At 42.9% G+C, this 17,810-nt stretch overlaps 1 protein-coding gene across 1 annotated transcript in view; it reads right to left on the minus strand.

Moving 5' to 3' along the window:
• SLC5A1 (solute carrier family 5 member 1) overlaps positions 1–16,642 on the minus strand; it is a 99,664-nt gene extending 83,022 nt beyond the window's left edge. The window contains exons 1-2 of the mRNA XM_040349645.1: positions 16,449–16,642; positions 14,372–14,443 (exon numbers count right to left, since the gene is read on the minus strand). Coding sequence (XP_040205579.1) covers positions 14,372–14,443; positions 16,449–16,568 — 192 coding nt within the window. The 5' untranslated portion in view covers positions 16,569–16,642. The remainder of the gene's footprint in view (positions 1–14,371; positions 14,444–16,448) is intronic.
• Between the last annotated feature and the right edge of the window lie 1,168 nt (positions 16,643–17,810).

Raw genomic sequence — 17,810 nt, forward strand, 5'->3', positions numbered from 1 at the left:
ACCCATGTCCACATAACTTATATAGCCCTGGAATTGTTTGGATCTCTGTCAATCTGTCACGTAACTGTTAAGATATTTCTGCAGTAAGTGTTACGAACTCTGGGAAGATATGGGATAATCGTATTTAAATAAATTATTAATCTGAATAACAGGTATTAGGCACACAATCACGTCAAATCATTAACCACATATATTCACACCTTTGCAATCCCCAACAAAAAACATTACCACTGCAGAATGGACTTTCAACATGCGGTTAAGATCTCAGCTGCAACTAAGGAGCTTTCTCGACCAGTCAAATAACAGTAAAACACCCATCAAGGCAGATGCAGTGCCTTGAAAAAGTATTCATATCGCTTAAAATGTTCCACATTTTGTCATGCTACAACCAAAAACGTAAATGTATTTTATATGATAGACCAACACAAAGTGGCACATAATTGTGAAGTGGAAGAAAAATTATAAATTATTTTCAAAATGTTTTTACAAATAAATATGTGTGAAAAAAGTGTGGCGTGAATTTGTATTCAGCCCTCTTTACTCTGATACCCCTAACTAAAATCTAGTGGAACCAATTGCCTTCAGAAGTCACTTAATTAGTAAAATGTGTAATTTAATTTCAGTTTAAATACAGCTGTTCTGTGAAGCCCTCAGAGGTTTGTTAGAGAACCTTAGTGAACAAACAGCATCACGAAGGCCAAGGAACACACCAGGCAGGTCAGGGATAAAGTTGTGATCAGGGTTAGGTTATAAAAAACATATCCTAATCTATGAACATCTCACGGAGCAATGTTCAATCCATCATTCGAAAATGCAAAGAGTATGGCACAACTGCAAACCTACCAAGACATGGCTGTCCACCCAAACTAACAGGCCCGGCAAGGAGAGCATTAATCAGAGAAGCAGCCAAGAGGCCCATGCTAACTCTGGAGGAGCTGCAGAGATTCACAGCTCAGCTCCACAGGACAACTATTAGGCCTCGTACACACGATCAGTCCTTCGGACCGTTCTCATCGGTTAACCGATGAAGCTGACTGATGGTCTGATGTGCCTACACACCATAGGTTAAATAACTGATCGTGTCAGAACGCGGTGACGTAAAACACAACGACGTGCTGAAAAAAACAAAGTTCAATGCTTCCAAGCATGCGTCGACTTGATTCTGAGCATGCGCGGGTTTTTAACCGATGCTTTTGCATACTAACGATCGGTTTTGACCTATTGGTTAGGCGTCCATCGGTTCAATTTTAAAGCAAGTTCCTATTTTTTTGACCGAAGGATAACTAACCGATGGGGCCCACACACGATCGGTTTGGACCGATGAAAACGGTCCATCAGACCATTCTCATTGGATGGACCGATCGTGTGTAAGCAGCCTTAGTCGTGCACTCCACAAATCTGGCCTTTATGGAAGAGTGGCAAGAAGAAAGCCATTGTTGAAAAAAAGGCATAAGAAGTCCTGTTTACAGTTTGTGAGAAGCCATGTGGGGGACACAGCAAACATGTGGAAGAAGGTGCTCTGGTCAGATGAGACCAAAATTGAACTTTTTGGCCTAAAAGCAAAACGCTGTGTATGGCAGAAAACTAACACTGCACATCACCCTGAACACACCATCCCCACCGTGAAACATGGTGGTGGCAGCATTATGTTGTGAGAATGCTTTTCTTCAGAGTTGATGGGAAGATAGATGGAGCCAAATACAGGACAATCTTAGAAGAAAACCTGTTAGGCCCCATACAGACAACCGAACATGTCTGCTGAAACTGGTCCGCGGACCAGTTTCAGCAGACATGTTCGGTCGTCTGTACAGCCGAGCGGACAGGATTCCACCGTACATTTGCCCGCCGGGCCTTTTTCGAGCGGGCAAATATTTCTAAACATGTTTAGAAACATGCCCGCTGGAATCCTGTCCGTCGGACATGTTTGGTCGTCTGTACAGACCTACCGTACATGTCCGAGCGGCCGCCATCCCTCGCATGCGTCGAATGACTTTGACGCATGCGTGGAAGCATTGAACTGCCAGGGCCTTGCACGTCACCGCCGCGATGGCACGGCCTCGTCACCGCGTATCGAGTACGCGCGGATTTCTGTATGATGGTGAGTACAGCCATCATACAGAAATCTCCGGGCAGACATGTACGCTGAAAACGGTCCGGCGGACCGGTTTCATCGTACATGTTTGCTCGTCTGTACGGGGCCTAAGAGTCTGCAAAAGACTTGAGACTGGTGCCGCAGGTTCACCTTCCAGCAGGTCATACAGAGCTACAATGAAATGGTTTACATCAAAGCATATACATGTGTTAGAAGGGTCCAGTCCAGACCTAAATCCAATTGAGATAATGTGGCAAGATTTGAAAATGGCTGTTCACAGATGCTCTCCATCCAATCTGACAGAGCTTGAGCTATTTTGCAAAGAAGAATGGGCAAAAATGTCACTCTCTAGATGTACAAAGCCGGTAGAGACATCCCCAATAAAGACCTGCACCTGTAATTGCAGTGAAATGGGGTTCTAGCAAGTATTGACTCGGGGGGGGGGGGGGGGGTTGAATACAAATGCATGTCACACTTTTCACATATTTAATTGTAAAAAATAAAATAAAAACATTTATCATTTTCAGAATTGTTGTAACATGATAATATGTGGAAAATGTCAAGGGGTGTGAATACTTTTTCAAGGCACTGTATATATGGTGTGAAAAACCACAGTTCAAGCAAGCCATAAAATATTTGGTTAATAGAGTGAGCAATTGCATTCCAAGATGGAAAAAAAAGGAAATAATCCAATCCCATGTACCATAACTATTTGTGAAGTAAATATTGATGCATATACTGTATATCAAAAGAATGATCTTCCAGATAAGCATTGAATATTGGATTAGATATTTTCTAAACTGGTCTATTAACCTCCCTGGCGGTATGATTCTTTCAGAAAAAAGGTGCTGAAAGCGGTACCATTATTTGCAAGGAAATTTGGCCTTTTATATTGTAGGTCTGTAATTTTTAGAAATAACTCACTTAAATCTGACCAAACAAGAATCTAATAGGCATCCCGGGTATGACATTTTTTTAAAAACAAAATGATAAATTATAATATAATAAATAATTATAAATAATTATAACAAATAATAATATAATTATAATAAAAATTATTCAATAATGTAATCAAATCAAAATCACTGAAATTTTCTCAGTTGCAGAATTGTCGCTGTCATTATTATTTTTTTTTATGACAAATTTCCCCACAAATCGCTATCGCACAATTCTGCAAGTGATTATAATTTATTATCGCTGTTTTCTAGCTGATCTAAAACCATTTTTGACATAAAGGGACACTTTTGGTTGCTATGGACAATCTACAGTTTGCAGGCAGAAAGAACAGTTTTTATTATATAAAAGTACATGTAGGACACTGGGCAGACCACTAGGGACAAGGGGGGTGTGTATTTTTTACATACAGTACTGTAATCTATAAGATTACAGTATACTGTATGTAATGTGTTTGTTTACGTTTTTGAATTTGTCGCCGTTCTCCGCTCCCGTGCGTCGTAACTTCGCAGGGAACGGAGATCGACGGCACACAGAGGCACTGTGTGAATCGAGCGAGGTCCCGCTCGCTCCCACAGCGCGGTGGCATCGCTGGATCCAGGGACAAGGTAAGTAAACACTCCCTGTGGATCCAGCGAGGCGATCCCGAGTCTGACTCGGGGTTACCGCTCGCAGCAGGAGAATCTAACCCCAAGTCAGACTCGGGAATACCGCCAGGCAGGTTAACATAATTACGTAGAAATGTATACCTGAACTAAAACCAGAGGAAAAAACTAGGTGACACCGCCAAACCAGACCTTTCAGTGAACACTCGGGTAATTTGGGTTACTAACTGTAGCTCTGAATTCTTCCAGCAATGAGATGCAGAGAGTACCACTGGGGTTGATTTACTAAAGGCAAATAGATTGTGCACTTTGCAAGTGACAATTTTTCCGTCACTGGCCATGGGACAGGGTCTCATTAATAACATCACAGTATGCCAATCAGCTTCAATTTTCCTGCAGACAGCATGTAAATATATATGAGAGGAGATAGGCATACTGAAATTTGTAATCGATTAAAATTAGCCAGCTATGACCCTGAATATATTGTATCCATACTTTTTATAGTCACCGAAAAGTAAGCATGTATCTCTCTGTGGCCATGCTTTCTCTTACTAATTAGGAAAACAACATTTTCATGTTGGAATGCGACCTGAAGGCTTGTGGTTAGATTCACTGAAACCTTTCCTAATCTCCACCCACCATTGTGAGCTTTTCTCTTGGTCAGAAGTGGAGAGTTGAGAAATAACTGGATTTTCTGGATGTATACCCAGTGATGAGCTCATCTAGTTTTTGCATAATCTGGGCATAAATGATTGTGGGAGACACAAGGAAGCTATCTTGAAATTTTGCACAGAATGAACATTCCTGTTCATACCGTTTACCTGCAGCTCACCACACAGGGAAGATTGACACAAGGTCTGTACAAGTATAACCTCATCCAATTGTCACTGCTAATTTTAAGAAAAAAATATAATAACTGCTGTACTACATAAAATGAATTTCAATCAATAACTGAGATCATTTACTATATTTATTGTGGAAACAAGGCTCTAGGATAGTGACATAAGTAATGCCATTGTTTTCTTTGGAAAAGACAGGAGTTGCTTGTACTGTACATTTTATTCTAGAGAACAAAGAGACCCATTCATTCCCAGATACATGTACTCTTGTATTTGACCCCCTTAGCTGCACATAACAGTCACCGAGTTACAGACTGGAATCAGCTCCTGTGAAAGGAAATCACTTTCTGTTTTAAAGCGGAGTTTCACCCAAAAATGGAACTTCTGCTTTTCGGAATCCTCCCCCGTCCGGTGTCAAATTTGGCACCTTCCAGGTATTTTCTCCCACTTCCGGGCATAGATCGCAGCATGTCCGGCCCCTCCTCTTTCCCCCACGCTGTCTTCTGGGAGACACACATGTCCCAAAAGACAGCAGGGACCAGCGAGATCGCGCAGCACGACTCGCACATGCGCAGTAGTGGTTTTCAATTTGTGTAGTGTGCATTTGTATTCAGCTCCCTTTACTCTGATACTCCTAGCTAAAATCTAGTGGAACCAATTGCCTTCAGTCAGCTAATTAGTAAATAGAGTCCACTTGTGTGTGATTTAATCTCAATATAAATACAGCTGTTTTGTGAAGCCCTCCGAGGTTTGTTAGAGAACCTTAGTGAATAAACAACACCATAAAGGCCAAGGAACACACCAGACAGATCAGGCATTAAGTTGTGCGAAGTTTAAAGCAGGGTTAGGTTTTAAAACAATATTCCAAGTTTTGAACATCTCAATATAATGTTCAATATAATATCCGAAAATGGTACTAGCCATTGCCTCACTGCACGTCCCTGCTATATGTACGCCCAAGGAAATTACTGCAGAATTCAACAAAGATAGGTTTACTATTGTTTAGCATCTACAGTATATGTGTATAGGCTAAAAACAAAAGCACAATGCAAGAAAAAGGGGGAAAAAACATTTTGTTTGATTCGCTACTAAAGGGAGTAAAGAAATAAATAAGCTGTGTTCATAGTTCAGAGGCTATGGGCTGTTCACTTTGTATGGGAAGATGCACTGTGTAAAGAGGTTTTTCCCCACAGCTTCAGGGCCGGCGCTAGCACAAGGCAACATGGGCACTTGCCTTGCGGCGCCAGGGAACAGGGCGGAAAATTGACAGTGTCACTGTGTCTCTCTTGTCTCTGTGAGTTCCAGGATTACACACAGCAGGCATCGCCCGCTGTGTGTATTGGAGCTTAGTGTGTTAACTTTGGCCGCGCTGTGAGAAAAGTCCCGCCATCCTCCTAGATTAGCTTGTGTGATAGGCAGAACAATGCGTCTATCACACAAGCTGATCTAGGAGGAGGGCGGGACTTTTCTCACAGCATGGCCAAAGTTTTCACACTAAGCTCCGATACACACAGCGGGAGATGCCTGCTGTGTGTGAAGTGTAGAGAAGGAGGGAGAGAGGGGAGTGCTGCAGCCACACTGTGTGTGATATGTTCTCTCTCATGTCACGCTGCCCCGGCGGCCCCTCCTCTCTTCTCGTTCATCCCCATTTGCTTATGACATTATCTGGGATGGACAAGAAGAGAGGAGAGGCCGCCGGGGCAGCGTGACATGAGAGAGAACTTATCACAGATGCTTCCTGCATACTGGCTGCCAGGTAAACGCTGTGCCCCAATGTGCTCCAATATACCCCAATGTGCTCCAATATCCCCCGATGTGTGCCAATATGCCCTGATGTGCGCCAAGTGCCCTGATGTGCCATGTTTCCTGATGTCCCATGCCCTGATGTCCTGTGCCCCAGTCTGCTGTGCCTCAATGTCGTCTGCCCTGATGTGCTGTGCCCTGATGTACTGTGACCTGTGCCCTGATGTGCTGTGCCCTTTACCCTGATGTGGTCTGGTGTGCTATACACTGAAGTGCTATGCCCTGATGTTCACTGTGCCCTCATGTGCCCTGATGTGCTGTGCCCTGATGTGCACTGTACCCTGATGTGTTGTGCCCTGTGCGTGCTTGCCGGGGGGGGGGGGGCGGCAAAATGCACCTTTGCCTGAGTTGGCAAAAATTCTTGCACCGGCCCCTGCACAGCTTATTGAATAAAAACAATTTCTGCCGACTCCCATTATTAAAGTGGAACTATGCTGCTACTGAGCACCACAAACCAAAAACTTTATTTATACATTTTTAATATTCAGAGCAAACACGGATATCCATCAATGTGTCCATGCTTTATTTTGCTGAGAAATCACTTTAAATAACACCCCCCTAGCATTTCTGCCCAAGTCCATCTTGAGTAAGGGCAGATGATTTATGTAGCATTTACTTCCAGGAATCCATCTATCCTTAGCTTACGCTAGCCATGCACCAGTCAAAAAATAGTTTGAAGGTGTTTTCGAAAAACAAACACACATACTCATGAGAGCAAATGATATTGCCATCATGTAATGACCAATTTTGGAAAAATAAAACATTCAATGGGCATAAATGAAGCAGTTTCCCGTTTGTTTTTTGCTTCTGGCTAACATATGCACAGTTCCAACAGTTCAGTTTTTTAAGGGGCGAGAAACATATTAATCTTTAATTTTTTTTCGGCTCAAAAACATCACAACCAATTTTCGATTTGTGCCCATTAACTGGACAAAAAATTAATGAACTGTCCAAATGACATACTTTGCTCTAGTGCAGACCTCAAATTTTGCACTCGCATACTCGCATTTTGCGAGTGAAAAACGAGTTCTGGCGAGGAGCTGGGCTGCCTGGGAGTGGGAGGGAGGGGCAAGCACTGCGGTGGGCGGGGTCAGGAGCTGTTCTCCCAGCGATTCTCCCGATGGCAGAGAACACGGAGGAAGAGGAGAGCCGCAGATCGCGGAGCGGTATAGCCCGCTGTATGAACTTACATTTCCTCCGCTCTGCTCGTTCATACAGCCCGCCTCCTCCTGACCCCGCACCTGTGATAGACAGAATGCGGGGTCCAATGCTGGGATGTGTTGTTTAATACAGGTGCGGGGTCAGGAGGAGGCGGGGCTGTATGAACGAGCAGAGCAGAGGAAATATAAATTCTTACAGCGGGCTATACCACTCCGCGATCCGCGGCTCTCCTCTTCATTCTCCCATGATCTGACCGCCGGAGGAGAAGCGCACAATGACTCTGCAATCGTGGGGGGGAACACGCACAATGACTCTGCAATCGCGGGGGGGAACACGCACAATGACTCTGAAATCGCGGGGGGGGGGGGGAACCCGCACAATGACTGCAATTGCGGGGGGAGAACCCGCACAATGACTCTGCAATCGCAGGGGGGGGAAACCGTACAATGACTCTGCAATCGCGCGGGGGGAACCCGCACAATGACTCTGCAATCGCGGGGGGGGGGGAACCCATACAATGACTCTGCAATCGCGGGGGGGGAGAACCCGCACAATGACTCTGCAATCTGCGGGGCGGGGGGGGCCGCACAATGACTCTTACTAGAGCAAGACTCTTCAAAATGGGGGCTAGAGAGGACTCTATCTGTGCTAGATGTTCTAGGGACCACGGTGACCTCATCCACAAACTACGCCTCTTCTGGGGAAAGTCCTGGATACTCTAAATAGGGTATTTCAAGTCGCCATTAGACGGGATCCTAAACCCTGTCTCCTGGGCATCTTGAAAGAACCGCCGGTAGAGGATGTTACCAAACAGGTGTTGGCCCATGCTTTGTTCCAGGCCAGGAAACAAATTCAGCTGATTTTCTCTTGTGGTAAGAGTGGATGGCTGCAATGGTGGATACATTACACCTGAAGAAATATATCTTCAAGCATAGAAGATACCAGAACAAATCCCAAGCGGTGTGGTCTCCCTGGCTTGACATACCTGTCTACTTAATTTTAGACTTGTAGTTTAATGTGTGGCATAGTTATGATTGTATTGCAGGCTGGGCATGTATATAATGGTACCAAAAACGGACTGCGTAGTTGAATGGGTACAGTAGGACTATTGTTGGGATATTGAATTGTGATATATTTACGTATGTTGTATCTTCTTTGGCATGACTTTCTAATTTTTATCTGTGAATTCTTTCAATAAAAGACTTCGCTGAGTTAAAAAATAAACTTAGTACAATCCAGGTGCTTTAAAATAAAAGGTGTTCCAAGTCTAAGGCCCCGTACACACGACCGAGTTTCTCGGCAGAATTCAGCCAGAAACTCGGTCGGAGCTGGATTCTGCCGAGAAACTCGGTCGTGTGTACACTTTTTCAACTCGTCGGGCCGAAAAGAGAACATGTTCTCTATTTCCTCGTTGTTCAATGAGGAAAGTCGGCCCGCCGAGATCCTCGGCGGCTTCAACACTAAACTCGCCGAGGAACTCGATGTGTTTGGCACGTCGAGTTCCTCGGTCGTGTGTACGGGGCCTTACAGTTAATTTCCTTTAATAAAATACCATAGCCTAAGTAAAAAAGCCTGCCCCCTGCCAGCATGCTGCACAAGGACCCTTAGGGTCCTTTCACACTAGCGGACCGTTCGTCCGCTCATTACAAGTCCGTTAACGGACTTGTAATGAATCCCTATGGGAACGCGTCCGTTAGCGGATGGAGCATCCGCTAGCGTCCGCATCAGTCGGGTTCCGCTTTTCCGAACGGAAGAAACCCTATTTTTCTTCCGTTCGGCGGAACGGACCGGATGCAGACGGACAGACGGACCATCTGCATCCGGTCCCCCATAGGGGACAGCGGAGCAGAGACAGGGCGGTCCCTGCACTGTGTGCGGGGACCGCCCTATCCGCCGACAGCTCAGCAGGGATCCCCGCTGAGCTTCGGCGGACACACGGAGCGGACCCAGAAACGGTCCGCTCCGTGTGAAAGAGCCCTTACTATCTGCATGAAAGCAGCAGTCTCTCTGCAGAGGTCTACAGAGTTAGAGCTCTCCAATTATCAGGGAACTTAAACTTTGAAGGTCTCTAAGCTAAAGCTCTGACTCAACAGAGGATGTGTTGGACCTCTGTAAACAGACCATGGCTTCTACCCAGAAAACAAGGGTCTTTATCTGAAGAATGCTTTTAGGAGGCAGGCTTTTCTACTCCAAAGCATATAGTTGTAAATATAAGATGGTGTACACCACTTTTCCTGATTGATCAACACTTGATCAAATGATAAATGAGTCTTGCAATTGGAATCATGCATTATTAAAAATGGAATGATTCCCCTAAATAGTTCCCATTTAAAACAAAAATATAATTTTGGGTGGAGCTGGTCTTTAAATGCCATATCAGTTATTTGCTTTCTCACTTCATGTATCCTTTAAAGCAGATACGAGCACAAAATACTGATAATTCCTGATAGCTTACGTGTGAGCTGACATTCCAAGCTACAGTATACAGTGCCTTGCGAAAGTATTCAGCCCCCTTGAACTTTGCGAACTTTTGCAACATTTCAGGCTTCAAACATAAAGATATAAAACTGTAATTTTTTTTTTAAGAATCAACAACAAGTGGGACACAATCATGAAGTGGAACGAAATGTATTGGATATTTCAAACTGCAGAGATCTACAGCTGAGGTGGGAGACTCTGTCCATAGGACAACAATCAGTCCCTGTATACTGCACAAATCTGGCCTTTATGGAAGAGTGGCAAGAAGAAAGCTATTTCTTAAAGATATCCATACAAAGTGTTGTTTAAAGTTTGCCACAAGTCACCTGGGAGACACACCAAACATGTGGAAGAAGGTCCTCTGGTCAGATGAAACCAAAATCTAACTTTTTGGCAACAATGCAAAACTTTATGTTTGGCGTAAAAGCAACACAGCTCATCACCCTGAACACACCATCCCCACTGTCAAACATGGTGGTGGCAGCATCATGGTTTGGGCCTGCTTTACTTCAGCAGGGACAGGGAAGATGGTTAAAATTGATAGGAAGCTGGAGTCTGCAAAAGACCTGAGACTGGGACGGAGATTTATCTTCCAACAAGACAATGATCCAAAACATAAAGCAAAATCTACAATGGAATGGTTCACAAATAAACATATCCAGGTGTTAGAATGGCCAAGTCAAAGTCCAGACCTGAATCCAATCGAGAATCTGTGGAAAGAACTGAAAACTGCTGTTCACAAACGCTCTCCATCCAACCTCACTGAGCTCGAGCGGTTTTGCAAGGAGGAATGGGCAAAAATTTCAGTTTCTCGATGTGCAAAACTGATAGAGGCATACCCCAAGCGACTTACAGCTGTAATCGCAGCAAAAGGTGGAGCTACAAAGTAATAACTTAAGGGGGCTGAATAATTTTGCACGCCCAATTTTTCAGTTTTTTATTTGTTAAAAAAGTTTGAAATATCCAATACATTTCATTCCACTTCATGATTGTGTCCCACTTGTTGTTGATTCTTTAAAAAAAATTACAGTTTTATATCTTTATGTTTGTAGCCTGAAATGTGGCAAAAGGTCGCAAAGTTCAATGGGGCCGAATACTTTCGCAAGGCACTGTAAGTGAAATGGCACATTATGTTTCAAGTAGAAATCGTTTAGCCCATTTAAAATGTTTAATATACAAGGATACTGTGCTTTCACATTATGACATCTTGTAGTCAAGGTGTTATAATGTGTTATCAAGCGTAGACAATATAATAGGATGGGGTTTGAGGATCTTTATGAAGGTAAGATGCAATGCAGCTGCTACTAGGTACTACTCATGTTACTGTTGGTGCCCTATGTGTTGACATTAAGGCATCTCAGAGCTCTGGTGCCCTACAACCGACTTTTTTAACCAGGGTGCCTTGCGGTTTCTTCAGGGGTGCCTCGGCAAAATGCCTAAAAATTGCCCACAAATTGTATACAAGCCAGTGTGTGGATGAAGGATGCCTTTTAGTTACACTAAGTCACATGTTTTCATTGTGCACCATTACAATGGCATCCTAATGACCAATGGCGTCATCAGTTGATAAGGATGTCAGTCGCCTGAATAGCATCCTTGTTTGACCCTCCCCTGCCCCTCTCCATGGAGAAACATTGGAATACTAGTCAGTACCAGTTTGGATTTGCTTTGGAAGAATAAATCACCTCTAACGTTGGGTGTCCTACTTGGACTTGTGGATGTTGCTGCATTATGTAAAACTATTAGAGTAGTTTTTACATTTTAGAATGGGGTGCATTGAGTCTTTCCATCCTTTTTAAAGGATGGCCGAGATTGTCCATAATTTTTAACCTCCCTGGCGGTAATTCCGAGTCTGGCTCGGGGAGGAAATCCAGTACCATTAGTGGTATCCCTGAGCCAGAATCGGGATCGCATCGCAGTATCCAGGCAGAGTTTACTTACCTTCTCCCCTGGATCCTGCAATGTCCCCCCGCTGTGTGAGCGAGCTGTCTCCTGGCTCAATTTACACAGTGCCTCGAGTTCCTCCGAGCTCCGTTCCCTGCGACGTTACAAGGCACAGGGCGGAGATCGGGGCAAGATTAAAAAAAAGTAAAACACAGTATAGATACAGTATACTGTAATCTTACAGATTACACAACTGTATAAAATAATTACACATCCCCTTTGTCCCTAGTGGTCTGCCCAGTGTCCTTAATGCACTTTTATATTATAAAGACTGTTCTTTCTGCCTGGAAACTGTAGATTGTCCATAGAAACCAAAAAGTGTCCCTTTATGTCAAAAGTGGTTTTAGAGCGGCTAGAAAACAGCGATAATAAATTAGAATCACTTGCAGAATTGAGCGATAGCGATTTGTGGGGAAATTTATCATCAAACACTGAAAGTAATGACAGCAACAATTCTGCAACTGAGCAAATTTCTGTGTTTTTGATTTGATTACGTTATTGAATCATTTTTATTATTATGATATTATTATTTGTTATAATTATTTATAGTTATATATTATATTATAATAAATGATTTCGTGTTTCAAACTTTATCATACCCGGGATGTCTACTAGACTCTGGTTTGGACAGGTTTAAGTGAGTTATTTCTAAGAATTATGGGCCAGATTCACATAGAATCTGGCTACGCTGCGGCGGCGTAACGTATCCCATTCACGTTACACCGCCGCAAGTTTACAGCGTAAGTGCTTGATTCACAAAGCACTTGCCTGTAAACTTGCGGCGGCGTAGCGTAAATCCGCCCGACGCAAGCCCGCTTAATTCAAATGGGGCAGGGACCATTTAAATCAGGCGCGTTCCCGCGCAGAACGTACTGCGCATGCTCCGTCCCTAAAATTACCCGGCGTGCATTGCGCTAAATGACGTCAAAAGGACATCATTGGTTTCGACGTTAACGTAAATGGTGTCCAGCGCCATTCACGGACGACTTACGCAAACAACGTGAAATTTCAAATTTCGACGCGGGAACGACGGCCATACTTAACATTGGCTAGACCACCTAGAGGGCAGCCTTAGTTTTACGCGGCGTATCTCTACGGAAACGACGTAAATTTAGAGCGACGGGCAAAGCGGACGTTCGTGAATCGGCGTAACTAGTCATTTGCATATTCTACGCCGACCGCAATGGAATGGCCACCTAGCGGCCGGCCTAGAATTGCAGCCTAAGATCCGACGGTGTAAGTCAATTACACCTGTCGGATCTTTGTGAGATCTATGCGTAACCTGATTCTATGAATCAGGCGCATAGTTATGACGGGCGGATCTCAGAGATACGACGGCGTATCAGGAGATACGCCGTCGTATCTCTTTTGTGAATCTGGCCCTATAGGCCTACAATATAAAATGCCAAATTTCCATGCAAAACAATTGTACCGCTTTCAGCATCAAAAACCTGACATAATCATACCGCCAGGGAGGTTAGAGGGTACCTGATTGAAAAAAGGTTGCGAAACACTTCCCTGTAACATATGCATTGATACATTTAGATTCAGTTACACCTGTGATACAACACATCATCATACTTTAAGTAGAAACCTATAGGCGTACAGTAAAACCTTGGATTGCGAGCATTTGTTCCGGAAACATGCTTGTTATCCAAAGCTCTCATTTATCAAAGCGAATTTCCCCATAAGAAATAATAGAAACTCAGATGTTTAGTTCCACAACTATTTATTCATAGGTCTTTTAGGTTATAACCCATATAAAAAGACTATAGCTAAATCATAGGTTGTGTAACCATAAAATGTCCATCCACAAGGGGATTAGAAGCAAAATCCAGTAGGAGCTACGGTGTATAAAAGAGAAAAGAGGCGCCTCTAAGTGTAGCAATATGGTTACATTTAATAAAGGTACAACATTTAGCAACTCACATGGTTGATGAATAAAACAGGCACATCTAATTATGCATTTTTCCATGGTAAAGCTGTTCACACAGACCATCCCTTCGCACTGCCGGCTCTCACCGCTTTCAATCTGCAATCGTGACCAGGAAGACTACCCTGAAAGCGAGGCTTGAAGCGCTCGTGGAGCACGGCGTGGAAGGGATGACTTTGATGGCAGTGCGGACGACGGTCTATGTGGACAGCTTTACCCCGGATGCCTGCATACTTAAATGTGCCTCTTTTAATAATCAACAACCCTGTGAGTTGCTAAAGGTTGTATTCAATAAATGTAACCATATTGATACACTTAGAGACGTCTCTCTTCTCTTTTATACCCAGTTGTGACATGACGTTACTTGTATATCAAGATATCGCTTGTATATCAAGTCAACATTTATTGAAAAATTGAGCTTGTCTTGCAAAACATTCTCAAACCAAGTTACTCTTAAACCAAGGTTTTACTGTATTTGCCTTGCCAGCACATGATTAAAACCATATATGTTTTAAAGGGCCACTGTGGCTATCTATATTTGTTCACACATTAGAATACTTACTGGCCACCACACCATGCTGCGTCCAGCCAGGAAGAAACCTCCTACAGTGCCACGACTTGTCCTTATCATAGCCTGTAATATACAATCAGATTTTTGTATGTAACCACCTAGCTTCTTATTTGTCCAAATATGTTATCACATCTGTCTTTTTTTCCTGGAAATTAGATTTTCATGGGGTCATATTTATCAATTAATTTATGTACAAACCTCTTCAGTACATTTGCCATGGGTTTAAAGCACATATGCCATTCATTGTTTACTTGATCACGTACTGCGTATTTGGATTCCCTGTTTTTTAAAGGGGAACCCTGGTCTTAATATTATGGTGAAAGTTACAGTTCATCATGAAGGAGCGCGTATGCTCCGAATGCCAGCTCAACCACGCCTCCCGTCCATCACCGCTGACATGCTTGTTGTGTGACCATCAGCCTGAGAGCCGGTTCACACAGGGGCGGCACGACTTCGGGGGCGACTCGGCCAGGCGACCTGAAAACGATTTCCAAGGCGATTTGCAAAATGACTTCTGTATAGAAGTCAATGCAAATCGCCCCGAGTCGCCCCCGAAGTAGTACAAGAACCTTTTTCTAAGTCGGAGCGACTCGCGTCGCTCCTATTAGAACGGTTCTATTCACTACAATGGGACGCGACTTGTCAGGCGGCTGTGTCGCCTGACGAGTCGCGCCAGTGTGAACCGGGTCTCAGGGTCTTGGGAACCACCACTGCTCGAATCTGCTGACCACCACTGTTGCCCAGCTGGACTACAGGAGCCCAAGTTACTTATGCCATGCACATTATATCTCACCAAAATGTGAGTTGATCTTACTTTTAATAAACATTGAATTTTAACTGAAATACTGCACTGTTCCTCTCTCTCTCTCTCTCTCTCTGATCCATATCCACAGAGACACTTCTGCTCTCTACAGCTGGCTATTCACACTGATACAGACAAGAACCCCTAAATCTTGGTCTCAGCAGTAAATGAACTTTGCCTACTGCACACCTGGACCTTGGAACCATTTCCATATCACACTAGCTGCATTTCTAGCGCTCCATTTTTTATTTTTATTTTTTCATTTTAATTTGCTGGGCATTTAGAACCTGGGTGTGCCTTCTTCACCCATCACTGCATCCCAAATCACTGACTTGAATTATTACATAAACTGCCCTTCCAATATTGTTTACAAGAATAGATAGGGTACTTCAAACAAATTTGGGAAAGTTAAAAAGCTTGGTAAAGCATACTTTTATGTTTAGCCAAAATTACGGCATTTAGTTCAGTAAAAAAGTGTAACTTTTATTTCTAAGGGTGAACCATACATAAGATGTGAACAGTCAAGATATCTTCCATGGTGAATGTAAAAGATATGTTATATCAGAGGATCATTTATTTAATTATGCATATACTGTTCCTTTTAAAGAGGTAACTTGACAAGATGCACAATATAAATCAATACATTTTGGTTAAAACCAATGAAATACAGCCAGGTTAAATAAACTATGATAATCATTATTTCACAAACCATTCTTTATTTAAGGTAAAAGAGCCCATGAGAGCTAATGGTTATGTAGCTGTAAATAAAGGATATCATTGAAAAAGCAAATAGCTTAGTGAATTGAGCCTAATATTTCTATAGTTTATTCATTAAGCGCAAAAAGGTAGTGCATCTGGATTACTAAAAGCCCAAAGAATATGCACTTTACATTTCATCACCAGCTAAGACTATTCTTGCTAAGACTAGCAAGGGTAGTAAAATATATGTATTGGTTGTTATAGGTTACTGTGCTTTTTTTTTTTATAAAAGTCAGTTCTGTAGGAACTGTTTGCAAAGCAAATTGAGTCCACAGCATTGAGTCGACGGATATTCTGGAACTGCAAAAAACATTCAAAGAATGGCAGCATGAGTAGATAGTTACTTATAGTTACTTAACCAGTCATAAATGACCTGATATGGTTAAGGCATGAGTACGGTATGTAAATTCTTAATCGCAGTGGATATAATGTATATCTATTTCATGCACAGTATCAATACCTTTTACATATTATCAGTATTAATCCTCAAGCTAATACAACACTTACCCATACTCCTACAGCCAGTACCACTACAAAATAAATTACAATCACGGAGATGTCTGCTGGGTTATTAATTGGAATGGTGTTTTTAGAGGGAGCAGTGGGACTAGTTGGTGCGACATCCATCTTCTCTGCTTCAGTCCAGGGAACACTGCTCTCATGTGCCAATCGGTCCTTCTTTTTTGCTCTCTCAGGTGTTTGACTTGGATGTGGGGTTAATAATAAACCCAGCCCACAGAGTTTCACCGCCCCTTACCTTGCCATCAATGTATAACCTGATCTGCTATACTTTCCAAAACTCAGGAAGCTAATCAGTGTCACAACAAACCTCTGTACTCCAATATTGCACGATAAGCCTATGAGACTTAGGTTAAGTTGAAAAGGAATGTTTGTCATCAAAAAAACAAAAAGGAAAGTGGGTGTGTGCCAGGTGATGCCAACTTAGCTATGTGACTTGTGTAAGTCTTCCAAAGGATGGGTAATTAATCACACAGACAGTATTCACCTAAATGTGTGCACAAATAAACATAATCACACAGGTTTGACATTGTCACTGTTATTCTGGGCACTGATTCAATACTTAACTAGGAAAAAGAAAACAATACTGCACTTGTCTAAGAAATAACAAATAGCAGTAGCAAAAAATGTGAGATATTACAACTAAATAAGTGAAAAATAAATAAAGTTGCGCTCAATCGGAATAGACCATTAAAGTCCAAACGTGTTCATAAAGTCCAATACAGCAACACAGGCTGAATAGCAACATAAATAAATAAAGACATGAATTGAAGTGCTTGTGTTGAACTAAATTCAAGAAAATCCTCCACCTTGTGACATCACCAACATTAGGGTCAAGATGTGCCCCACGTAATGGGCCCTCTATTATGGAAGGTCAAATAGACGTTTTGGATATCCCGGTTATTTCCATAGGAGATGTAGTGCAGATGATGCGCATCTCATAAGCCATTCCTCCAGGCTCCAGCACCGAGTATAAACCTCAGGACACACAGCGATACCCAAAAATAAACAAGGGGCTCCAATAGTGTAAAATTACCTCCTCAAATGTGTTTATTAGATGCCAAATGCACTTAGACAAATTGCCAAAAAGTACAGTGCATAAGTAGGAAAGCTGCAGCAATCAGGTAACAGGTTTGTGTGTTCTCGCCCGTCCGGTTTTGTCGCAATTGGACTTCCAGGGCATCATGCCAATTGTGACGAAGCCGGCATCATGCCCCGGAAGAAGTCCAATTTTGTTGCTATTCAGCCTGTGTTACTGTGTTGGACTTTATGAACACGTTTGGACTTTAATGTTCTATTCCTATTGAGCGCAACTTTATTTATTTTTCAACAGGCTTAACGATTGTGTAT

Source organism: Rana temporaria, chromosome 1, assembly GCF_905171775.1.
Source record: "Rana temporaria chromosome 1, aRanTem1.1, whole genome shotgun sequence".
Taxonomy (NCBI): Eukaryota; Metazoa; Chordata; class Amphibia; order Anura; family Ranidae; genus Rana; species Rana temporaria.